Here is a 12,550-nt window from a genome sequence, read left to right as displayed (position 1 = left end):
CTGGTAACCTCTTTTGAGATATTGTTTACACTGGTAGTAGTCCAGAAAGGAAATGAAATATTAAAATCTATTAATCTAATCAGCTATTAGCTTCTACTAGAGTCTTTTAAAAGACCTGGGAAGTTTTTTTAAAGTTTGATACTCAAGACTTTTTTGCCATGAGTTTATTCATCTTTACCAAACTTCTGTGTCCTTGTCTTTATGAGAAACACACTTGGAAAATAAAGTGGTAATTTTTAAACTTCATTTATACATGCATGGTTTTTTTTAAATCACAGCATCATTGTAAATGGCATAGTTCAACTCTTTAATAAGGTCAGTTAATGCCATCTCAAAATATTATTTCAATATTTCTTACTTTGAATTTTGTTAAACAAAATTGTCTTGATTTTGTTGAATCTCTGGAATTTATTTTTACTTTAAGAGCATAAAGCTCCAAAAAGCTAGTGTGGAAATTTTCATTATTCTATTGTACTATAATTAGGATGGGTTATTTTTAAAATTTAAGGGTTTTCCACTTCTGAAAAGCCAGTTTTAACCTCCTTCAGCTAAGAAAATCATTTTAAAATCTGCTCTCATTTCTATTGTTTTCTTTCATTTTATTGATGAGTTAAAATATTTTAGGAGAAAAAGGTTTATAATGCTAGTAATTCTTCAGAAGGGCCAAGAGGTATGTGCTAAAAGCCTCAGTCATTCCTTAAGAGTCACTGATTTGTGTAATCACAGATTAAACTGTGATAGTGTTTTTTTTCTTGGCCAATATCAAACTGCCATAATGTCACATTTTCATAGGGTCATGAAACATGCTAGTAAATGTTTTAATGATCAACTTGATTTTTAGGTTTGACAATTTTCATGACGTGAACCCCTGCTTTCGAGCACATATTGGCAAAATGGCTTAAAGTCGTATATTCTAATTTCAGCACAGGAAAGTATATAAAACAGTGTGTTCAACTTCTGTCAGTATGTGTCCATATGGCACAAAGAGCAAGCCTGCTTTAAAATTTCAGCCAGTACTATTGGGAACAGCAATGTCTTGCCTTTCTCATTTTTGAAGAATTTTTAAAGTAATTGGACCCAGGGCTACAAAGCCACTATATTAGTTATATTAAATTTGCTCCTCTCAGAAAATTGAGAATCACTGTCTTATTTTAAAATCTGCTTCAAGTAAAATGGAACCAAATTGTTTCTGAATTCTCTTTATCACCTTTTTTAAACACTGCACTATCCTTCACACAGGAACTTCTGATTTTATGTCTTTTAATTAATCTATGGGCTAAAGGCTTTTGTGTGACAGGTCAGACGTTAAATTTTCTTAAAATAATCCAATTTTTTTACAAGTAGCAAATCCTCTATTTGGACACTTCTTTAAAACTTTATGAGATCATTAACTCTTGATTATTTGAGTCAGTTTTAAAATTCTTATTAGTGTAAAATTTATCAGTATTGCTTATCAGTTCCATTTTAATAGAACCTACTCCCCCATGGACTTTTTAATTCAGCTTGCAATTAATATAAACTTAGGGAAACCAGAAGTAGATTTTTAGAAAATAAAAGACATTTTGCCTTATTCCCAACCTAGGGTCATATTTCAGGTTAACAATTTGAACTGATAACCTTCTCCATGGCTGTCCCTCAGTAAAATTGTGAACTCGGTAAAATTTGTCTGGAATCCCATTTTCTTCTTTCTTTTACTCTCCTGTTCCTGAGCAAAGTTCATTGTCAGTCTCCATGGTCACTAAATTGCTTTGACTATCTCTACTGTGGAGTTGCCTTGGTACAACCAAAGGAGTACTGAATTTGGAGTCAAGAGATGAGATTCAGGCCTGGCTCTCCCACCTCATAAGGCATACTAGTTTTATGAAATTATCCACATCACACACACAGAGCTGACATACAGCTGGGATGCATCGGTTCAATGGTTCAGTTTTTAAAATCTGAAATACTCTCCTAGCTGTTAGTACGTAGCTGCTACTCCAGGTCCCCCAGATGCCCTTACTGAGATCCTTACTGTCCCCGTTTCTCCTGAACCCAGTAGCTAAAGGTTTAAGGCCCGGCTGCCGGCCATCTTAGTCGGTCACACCAAAGTCCTGCCTTGCAGTGCCAGAATACCTGCCCATGCCCACCACCAAGGGAGGCCACAGGTGGGCACCAGCAGAGGGCTACTCCAGTATTTGCCAGCCCACTAGCCAGTCCCTAAAATAGTAACCATAATAATAATAGAGAAAGAATTTTTTTAAAAACCTTTTTAGTACATGTTTAAAATCCTTAAGCTGATTACTCTTTTTATTGATTTGTAAATCAGTAAGTGCTGGTTTACAATAAATGCTGACCTAAGCATTGTTCTTGCTGCACAACGTATTTGAAACAAATTCCCTAACCTTCCCAAGTTGTCTTCATTGCCTTTCATTTAAAAAACCCAATCCTGGTAATTTTGAAAACTGCTGAACTGAATATATATCATTGATCGGTGTGTTCCATAGGATCTTTTATGCTAAATTTTAACCCAAAGCATCTTCAGTTTCTAAAGATACTTGACTTGGTTAGAAGGGTGCGACTGAGTATAAGTGCCAGTATTTCTACTGCTGCAAAATAAAAAGAGAATTTAATTTAGTGACAAAGCTGATAGGTTTGTTTCTTTTACTTTCAACTAATGCATTGTAGAGGACCAAATTTCATTCTAATCAAGGACAAACTTATTTGTAATCTGCAGTGCATATTTCTATTAAGCACTCTGCATTTATTTCACATGTATGATTTATTTTGTGGAATACAAATAAAGAACATACAGTAGCTTGAAGTAAGAGATCAGTGGTGAAGATTGGAGCATTTTGTTAACTATTGTTATCTTGACCTTTGTTTAAAGCTAGTGGTTATGCTTTTGTATAATGACACATCCCTCATGTGAATATTCAAACTACAGTTTGTTATTCTCCTTTCTCCAGTATGTTATCGTGATCATGCCTTACAGAAATTTACTAAGAGCTGCACACTGTTTAAAAGTGATTTCTTGGGTTTTTGTTTTTCCTGACTTATTTTCCTAGACTGATCCCGTTGAGAACACATATGTACGGAATCCGAACGTCAAGTTTTACATCCAGTCAAGTTCCACATCTTCCACATCTAGTGAAGCTGAGCCAGTTAAGGTGCCTCACTGGAGCAGTCTTGCTCCCCAACTTTTCACTTGTGTCAGGAAAGAGGGACTTGCAAAAACAAGTGAAATCTGACTCTCTTCTTTTAATCGAATGTATTGTGTAATAAGTCACAGTATATTGAAGACCATTACATTTGACTGATAATATAGATAGGATTATAAAACTGAAGTAAAAACTGGTCCCCCCAAATTCAACCCAAAATAGACAGAAATTTTATTTAATTTTAAAGTAGTCTTTATCTTAAGTAGAGCGCTATATAGAAAAGAGGACAGAGTTGTGTGAATTTTGGAATTATCAGATAAAAACTCTGTGGACACATGGCAGTGTCAGGTGCCATTCTCATATTTTAATTCTTCTAGTCAATCTAATAAGGTATGACATAACTGTTACTTCATAAGTAGAGCTTAAAATTGCCACTGCTGGCAACTGAATAGTTTATTCTAACTGTTAATCAGCAATAGGCATCCAACCTTTTAATATTTAAATCATGCCTTTTAATAGTGCAAAAACAGTGTTGTGTTTGCACCTTATGTAAGTAAATGGTTTTAAACAGCCAACTGATCAACTTTCTCAACAAGTCAGAAGGATGTATTATTCCTCAGTTAATGCTATCCTGCCTCAGATGCAGTTCTGGTTATTTACTCAAGCTTTACAATTCTGACATGGCTCCCTTGTTTCCCATTTGGTCATCAGACAGAGCTGTGTCTAGTTTTCTGATAGAAGCAGATAGTCCCATTTTGAAAGCTGTCTGAAGTGAAGTTTGAGTTGTAGTCAGATTCTGACTTGGTTTTTTCCAACCCTGTGATAGACTACTTGGTTAAGTTGATGATACCCTCTGATTTTAGATTTTCATTGTTTTAATATTTTGAGTGTATGCATTTTTATTTTAATGTTAAAATATTTAAAGCATACAGAAAATAATATTATAAACACCCACATAACCACCATCCACAGATTTAACATATGTGAACATTTTGCCCCAAAATTTGTATTAAAAAGAAAGAAAATATTCCAGACAGTTGAAATAACCTTCCCTATACCATTCCCCCTCTCCCTTCCCAGACATATCTAAATACCCTGAAATTGACATACTCCCTTTCTTCCTTACTTTTACATGTTTATTTCATTTGTAGCCATAAACAATACATAATAGTGTTTGTTGTATATTTAAATTTTACACAAAGGTTATCTGCATCTTATACAGATACATGTCTACTTAGTTCATTCATTATAACTGTTGCATAATATTTCATTGTATGAATATACCACAACTATTTATCCATTCTCCTGTTGTTGGATATTTAGGTTGTTTCCAGTTTTTTGTTATTACAGTCATTGCTGAAGTGAACATCCTAATAGCTATCTGCTTTTGCAAATGTGCAGAGTTTGTTCAGCATATATACCTAGAAGTGGAATTATTGGGTTGTGTGGAATATGCATTTTCAGCTTTAACTAGATCTTGTCAAATTATTTTCCACAGTGGTTGGACCCGTTTTCACTCCCACCAGCAGTGTGTGTGTGAGTGAATTCCCTATTTCCCCACATCCTTCCAACCCTTGGTACTGTCAGACATTAACTTTTGTCTATTTGATGGGTATAGAGTGGCATTTTTGTTTTAATTTGCAGTTCTCTGATCTCAAGTGTTATTCAACATCTTTTTATATGTTTATTGACCATCGATGATTTGCCTGTTCATGTCTTTTTGTCTGTTGTTCTACTGAATTATTTTTCCGCTTGTTTTGTAATTGTTCTTTATATATTCTGGATACTAATTCCTAGCTGGCTATATGCATTGCAAATATTTTCTTCCAGTCTGTGGCTTATTTTAAAATTTTATTTGTCGTATCTTTTTGTCTTGCAACAGTTTTTATTTTAAAGTAGTCATATTTGTCAGTCTTTTGTGACTTCTGCTTTTTATGTCTTTCTAAAACAGTTCTTCTCTATGCAGCAGTTATAAAGATTTTCTTCCATATTTTCTTCTAAAAGTTTTTAAATTTTGCTTTTACATGTTTAGGACTTTAATCCAACTAAAATTTGTTGTTATGTATTATGAGAAATGGAGTTCTAATCTAATGTTTTTCTTGTATGAACCACCAACTCTCCTATATTTCCCCCATTGATGTGTAAATCTATCTCTGCTTTATATAAATGGGTCTGTTTGGGGATTCTCTATTCTCTTTCATTGTTCTTTTTGTCTGGGATTCTCTATTCTCTTTCATTGTTCTTTTTGTCTATTCCTGTGCCAGCATCACATTGTCTTAATTATTGTAGCCTTCAAATAATTCCTGATACCTGGTATGATCAGCCACTCCCACATACCTTGTTCTTCTTCCTTTACTTCTTGACCCTTTAGTTTTTACATATGATTTTTAGGTTCAGCTTGTAGGTTCCATGTAAAGCTTTTGATTGGATTTGAATTTATAGATTATCTGAGGAGAACTGATCTCTTTGTGATATTGGGCCTTTCCGTCTATGAACATTATTTAGATTTTTTTTATATCCTTCAATAAAGTTTCATTATTTTCTTCCCGAATGTACACCAAATTGCTTGTTAGATTTGTTCCTAGGAACCTTAAATTTTTATTGCTATGGTGAATGGGGTCTCTTTAAAATATGTTTCCTAAATTAGGCATTGCTGGTCTTTATGAATTGTGATGATCTTGGATTCAGCACCCCTACTTCACCCCTTTTAATTCTAAAAACTTCTCTTGGACTTTCTATGTAAATTCTAGTGACAATTTTGTTTCCTATGAATTGTTCTTTATTAACTTTCATAAAGGTTTTGTATTCATCTCTTTTATTTCATATTTATTTTTTTTAATGTTAAATTATAAATTGGGTTTAATACTTTTTTCAAGCTATTTAAAAGTAAATTAAATTTAAATTAGAACTAAACTCACAGTTAAGTTGAAAACTCTGAGAAGCCCATCTAAATTCCATTTTAAGGCTATCATGTGTATCAGATATTTGGCTTTTGGAGGTTATATAGTAACAAAGGCAAAGAGGGACCATCCATTTTTCTCTTAATATTTTAGAATATTCTGTAACTTTACACAAAGCTAGCTTTTTCCTCTTGCTTGCTTGCTTGCTTAGCATCCTAAAAGGAAGTCATTCTTCGTGTATTTTTTTTACACTTTGCTAATAAGTGATGTCTCTTTTTTTCCACAATAACATCCAGTAAAATCACTGGTTCCTTTCATTCAAAGAAATATCTTACAGTAATATGCCATAAAATAAAGATATGGCAAGTAATTAAATTTCTGTCAGTTCTGAATTCCAGTAATATTAAATAATCTAACTCCCTTCTTAGAAATGATTTTCTTCACAAAAATCCCACTAATCAATCAATCCATCAATCAATCAATCTCTATATCTCGCATGCGCTCTCTCGCTCTTTCTCTCTACACACATACACACAAATCCACAGAATTGTATTCCATATATGTAATATGCATTCTGTATATAGAAGTCAAAGGAGTTAAAAGAATCTTCTAAATATTTTGATTATAAATCTTGCTTAAAAACTTTCAGATACTTTATACAATTAATATGGCATTTTCAGTTGAACTTGAAAATTAATATCCTCATTTTTATGTAGGCTACATGCTATGACTTTCTTGTGTTCTTCTGCAGATTCTCTTTTACAAGTTATTTATTTTTAAATTTCCAGACTGAAATAATTTTTATAAATTGAACAAATAGTTTATTTGTAGATATTGCAGGCAGAAATTTAAATTATCAACACTAAGAATTTTAGCTTCATTGAGATAATTTTTCCTTATTGCTGTTTTGTTTGGCTGTATTTACTTTTATTTTTAGTGATGTTTGATATATATGGAGTGTTTTATGACATTTATTTCCTCTTTTCCCCTGGATTCAGACTGTAGACTATACTCCACTTCCAGTTCACACACCAACCTTAAGGAAAAAGGGATGCCCTGGTTCAACTGGCTTTCCACCTAAGGTATTCAATCTAGTTATAAGCATTGTATGTTGTGAAAAAAAAAAAAAAAGAAAGAAAGAGAATGGATTTCTTCTGCTTTTTTATGTGCCATGATTTTTACTATTAGATTCCTCAAAATTATAAACATAAAAGCTGGGAAAGAGAATAAATTCTGTATGAATGGAAATAATCACCACTAAGAAAGGTAGGACAAACATGCAAAGTTTGTTTTGTTTTACTTCCATCTTCTTAAATTCAGTGTTTTGAAGTCTGTTACAGCAAGGAGTAGTGCTTGGAGTATGTACTGTAAGGAAGGCATTAAGTTGAGGCCACTTGGGGAAGAATCTAAAATTGAGCTTAATAAACCACTTAGAGAAATGTTTAGAGAAAAATTCAGGTCATTTTTTTTTTTCATTCCATTCAACATGACCATGTCCAAAGTATTGTATACGGTAGAACATGAAGATTTAGTTGCTTATCTCAAACTCCTACAAAGGAATTCTAGAAATTGGAACTCTCCATCCACTGAACGTAAACTTCGGGTAAACCCCAGAATGAGAGACAGATTGATGGATCTGAAAAACTAATAAAATATACCAAAGTATAACTGGTATAAAAAAAAGCAACAAACTGAATAATCTATGCTAGATAAATTTTGAGGCTAGACAGAGCATGAATTTAAAATAAGCATAATAAATATGTTCAAAGAGGTAAGAAAGGAAGTAAGTTGGCAACATGGGTCAGGATAAGGTACTTATAAAGAAAAATAATTTCCAGGTGCTTGACATGAAAATATAACTGCTAAAATAAAGAACTCAAGTAACTGGCTTTAATAGCAGAATGAGCAAACTGGATGTAGCAGAAAAACAAGTTGTGAGATGGAAGATGAGGTGGAAAATATGAAAGTTAAGCTATAAGACAGAAATAGTGTCTATCTATATAGTAGGACTTTCAAAAGAAAAGAAAAAATAGAGAGATGGAAATACTTAAAGAAATAATGACCTAATATTTCCCAGCAATAAAGATGGAAATCCTTATACTGAAATACATTATTATGTGCTAAAAAGAGTAGGTAAGAAAACATTCACACTTGGACACATTATAGCAAAATTTAAGGATATCATAGATCAAGAGAAAATTCTAAAAACTTTCAAAGAGAAAGCAGATTATCTAAACAAAAGTCAAATTGATATTGGTCTTCTCAACAGCAACGAGATGCAAGAAGACAAGAAGTATGTTCAAAGTGTTGAAAAAAAAAGAACTCTGAACCCTAAAATTCGTTCTGCTGATAGAAGTAAATAGCTAACAGGGTTAAAGGAAATTGCCCCTAGGAAGGACGACTTGGGGCAAACGGGTACTTCTGTTTTTGTTATAAGGATTGTGATACTGTTTACTCTTAAAACTATATACATGTATTAATTTGATTTTAAAAATTAAACATACATACATAGGAGAAAGTGTAGAATTGCTTTGTGACTAGGTAATGAAAATAAGATCTCAAATCACAATCATAAGGTGAAAATATTGATGGACTTTACTACATTAAAATTAAAGATCTTTGTACATTGAAAACATTGTTAATAGGTGGTTAATAAGTGATGACAGACTAGTAGAGGATATTTGCAGTGTTTAACACCAGTAAGGGATTCATTTCTAGAACACAGTATATAAGAAACTCCTGTAACTGCATGTGAAAAAGATGAGAAATCCAGTTGAAAATCTGGCAAATAATATAAGTAATTCCCATAAAAGGAAATCCTGATGGTCAGCAAGCATGTGAAGAAATGTCCAACCTTATTTATAATTGGTGAAATTAAAAATTAAAATAATTTAATAATTTTAAAATTAATACTACTTTATACTCACCAGATTGTCAAAAAATAAGTAAGGTAGCATCAAGAATGTGAAGAAACACGCAGCTTCACACACAGCTAGTGGAATTTTAAACAGGCACAACCATTCTGGAGAACAACCTGGCTACTAGAGTAGACATATACCACATAACCCAACAATCTCATTCCTTCAGAAAAATTTTTATGCAGATCCATTAGGCAACATGACAGAGATGCTTACTGCTGCATATGGTAACAGGGAGTTGGAAATAGAAGAAAGATAGGTAAAATATGGTTGATGTGTAACAAAATCACATTTATATAAATTAGCAACACTCAAAAATATCTAACTCATAAGGCTGTGTACATATCCAAGGACCTGTGTAGATCACATTAGATTGGGTGACAGATTTCATGGGGAAGGATGGGGAGTAGATCATCAAGGATGAATTAAAAATAAAATAAGGCTAAATACAAGACCAATGTCAAAGATCTTAGTCCTTATGCTCTTTTCTAGGAGTTTTATGGACTCAGGTCCATGTTCAATCCTTACTCCATCCTTACTTTTGAGTTGATTTTTATGAGTGGTTTAAGATAGGGGTCCAGTTTAATAAATAAATAAATAAATAAATAAATAAATAAGGTCAAACAAAATTAGAGGGGCCTCCACGAAGCTCTGGTGATAATATTTCATGGACTGAATATTAACTCAATTTTGTACACCTATTGTTCCTCCCCAAAAAATAAAATAAAATTTACTTCATGTTTTTTAAAAGATGAAGGATTGAATCTATAATTATCTCAAAGTAAAAGTGTTTAAAAGGGAAACAGGTTATTTAAAAAAAAACTTTTAATAAAGGTTTGCTTGAGATAAAGACTCCTTTACTTGTCATTTATAGTGTAGAATCCTAATTATGTACAACTACTAATTTGTAAGTTCTCAAAAAGGGTTGGTTCTACCTTGTTCTCACATCTTTTATTAAAAGTATTTTACCTTCTCCACTGAGTAGCTTGAAGTCTGCAACACTGACAAAATTGGAATAGAAAAGAACCCTTCTTTCTATCAACTTCTTTAAATTTCGAGGTTATAGTTAATTCTCATTTTATTCCAAATTATCACATAATCTAAAATTAATTTGAGTTCATGCTTTAGGTTTAATGCCTCTTTTACTAATCATTTTTTTCTCCTCCTCCAACTACCTTTTGTGGAAGTATTAGAAATCAGGTATTGACCAGGAGACAAGAAGGGGGATCTTAGAAAGATCCAGAAGCCAAGTGGTCTAGATCCTAGGGCTGAATTTACCTATCTTTTTGTTACTATTCATCTTCCCCCACCCCGCACCAGAAAGAAAGAAAACCAGAAGCCTATTGTGTGTTGCCTAAAGTTTGATGCTCTCAGAATCATGTTATTTATGTTATATATTATACTGTTCTTAGTTGGGATTAGTAAAACATGGACCATTAATCTTCAGTAGTGAATCACGCCCACCTCCTAGAATTTAACCGGCACCTGCCAGTTGGTCATTTAAAATCAATGCTTTGGTAAAACATTGTTTATCTTTCCTACTATTGCATACTTAGTTAAAATTATGACATCCTGAGCAGATCTCTGGGGAAAAAGTATATAATAAATATGTTTTGTAAGCAATTTTTAGATATTGTGATGTAATACTATTAAGTTTGTCATGGGCATGGTTATTTTATTACTGTCATTTCAGACATGTCTTCTTATCTTTTAGAAGAAGAAAAAAAGAACAGTTACTTACCTCAGGCCATTGACTAATTCTTTCATTGTAATAGAAGCCTTTAGAACCAATCAGTAACAAATTTTGCATTATTGCATTAATGTATTTTGAACAATTGAAAAAGTTAGCACTAGAAAATTTACTCTCATAGTTCCTGAAAGTTAAAAAAACTAAGAGTAAAAATTAGTATACAGGAGAAATGTTGAGCAAAATTTTATGTGATGTTAACAAATCAGGTATTTTTATCACAGGCATGGAGGCCTCTAGTCTTGACCTAACTGTGTCTTATGCAGTCTGGTGTTTTGAGGTTTTTTTTGGATCATATTTTTCAGTTACATGTTTTTAAGTTATCAAACTCTGAAAGATGGCAGAATCAGATCCAGGCTTGAATTTTAACTCTACCAATAACTGTCTATTCATGACTAATTTATTTAATCTCTCTGAGTTTCAGTTTCTTCATCTATATAAAGAAATAATACCTGTCTTCCCAGAGGCATTGTCTCCATTAAATGAGATGATTGAGAATTACTGGCACAACGTCTGCACCTTGGTTGTTGCTCAGTCCACATACAGCAATTATAGAGCCAGTAGAAAGATAGTCTGTACCCTACTTAGAATAAAGTCAGCCCAGTGCGGCTTTGAAACTGACCAAAGGTTCTGAGGAACTTCTAGAATAGAATGGTTTGAGGTTGGACCAGAGCTCATGACTGCTCTAAATTTGAGAATCTCATTCCATTCCAGGACCCTAATATAAAAAGATGATGTACTTTTCTACGCTTGATTTTTTTTTAATTTCTTTTGTTATATGTAAATATATCCCAGTTGAGAAGAGCAAAATTTATTTTTAACTTAAATTTTAAAGCTTTGAATATTCTCTTTAGTTTTTTGTTAATATGGTAAACTTCAACTGAAATAATACTACTTTAAAACTGTTTTCCATCAGTATTCACACATTACCAGAATACAGGATAAAGTTTTTACTAGTTTAAATCAATCACACATATAAAAAAGAAATAATTAGCCAAATTTGTTTTCAGAATATGTTTTATAAATATGTTTATATTTATAACATACATATGTAAATATGTTTTGAATGCTTACTCTGTGCCAGCGCTGTTCAAAAGGCTTTGTTTATATTAATGCTCATTTAACCACCCCATGAAGTAGATATTATTACTGATTCTATTTTATAGAATAAAGAAAGTGAGACACAGAGGAGTTAAGTAATTTGTTCCTAAATTCACACAGCAGAGTGATAGAACAGTGGCTACAATTCATTTATTATTAAAACATGCTAAGAGTTCATTTGGAGAGGAAAGAAGTGTTCTAGAGAGCTGAAATCTACATTGGCGTACCACCATACAGATCAGCAAAGACTTAGAGAAGAACTTTAACTGCTGGGTTTTCAGTCTGTCTCTGGAATAATATATGTGTATTTATATCTGCTCAAGTGTAATACTGCCTGCTTCCAAGGGAGGAAACATGTTTGTTAAGCATGTTACTTGTTCGTGGTCCCAGAAAATCAAATACATGATTTTTAGTAGGGACAAGAATTTTAAATTACTGTTTGTTCTTCGTAAGAAGGTATAAAAGCATATTAAATTTCTTTATTTGTATAGGTATAAATATGCAAAATTTCACCTAATGCATTGCCAAAGAATTTACAAAAATCCTGAATTCAAAATTCATGAGCAAAAAAATGCTAGTTTATTTTATAACTTTTCAAACAGCATTCAAGAGCAATTGATTATCATTTAACTTCTTATATTATTTTTAGCATAATCCAGCTCAATATTGCCTAATAAAAATATTTAAAGAGCATTAATTATAGAAAGATGTGGTGAGAAATGAAAAGAATTCATTCTACACCTAATT

At 32.4% G+C, this 12,550-nt stretch overlaps 1 protein-coding gene across 1 annotated transcript in view; it reads left to right on the top strand.

The window, feature by feature from the left end:
* Positions 1–12,550, top strand: part of LOC309614309 (serine/threonine-protein kinase MRCK alpha-like) — a gene marked incomplete at its 5' end in the record, with an annotated part of 89,035 nt that overhangs the window by 41,413 nt on the left and 35,072 nt on the right. Inside the window, 2 exons of the mRNA XM_082362494.1 lie at positions 3,045–3,146; positions 7,036–7,119. Of these exons, the coding sequence (XP_082218620.1) occupies positions 3,045–3,146; positions 7,036–7,119 (186 nt within the window). The remainder of the gene's footprint in view (positions 1–3,044; positions 3,147–7,035; positions 7,120–12,550) is intronic.

The sequence above is a fragment of the Balaenoptera borealis genome, assembly GCF_965194805.1.
Source record: "Balaenoptera borealis genome assembly, chromosome: 1".
Taxonomy (NCBI): Eukaryota; Metazoa; Chordata; class Mammalia; order Artiodactyla; family Balaenopteridae; genus Balaenoptera; species Balaenoptera borealis.
The sequence above is the reverse complement of the archived record's forward strand: the minus strand, read 5'-3'. Positions and strand labels throughout refer to the sequence as shown.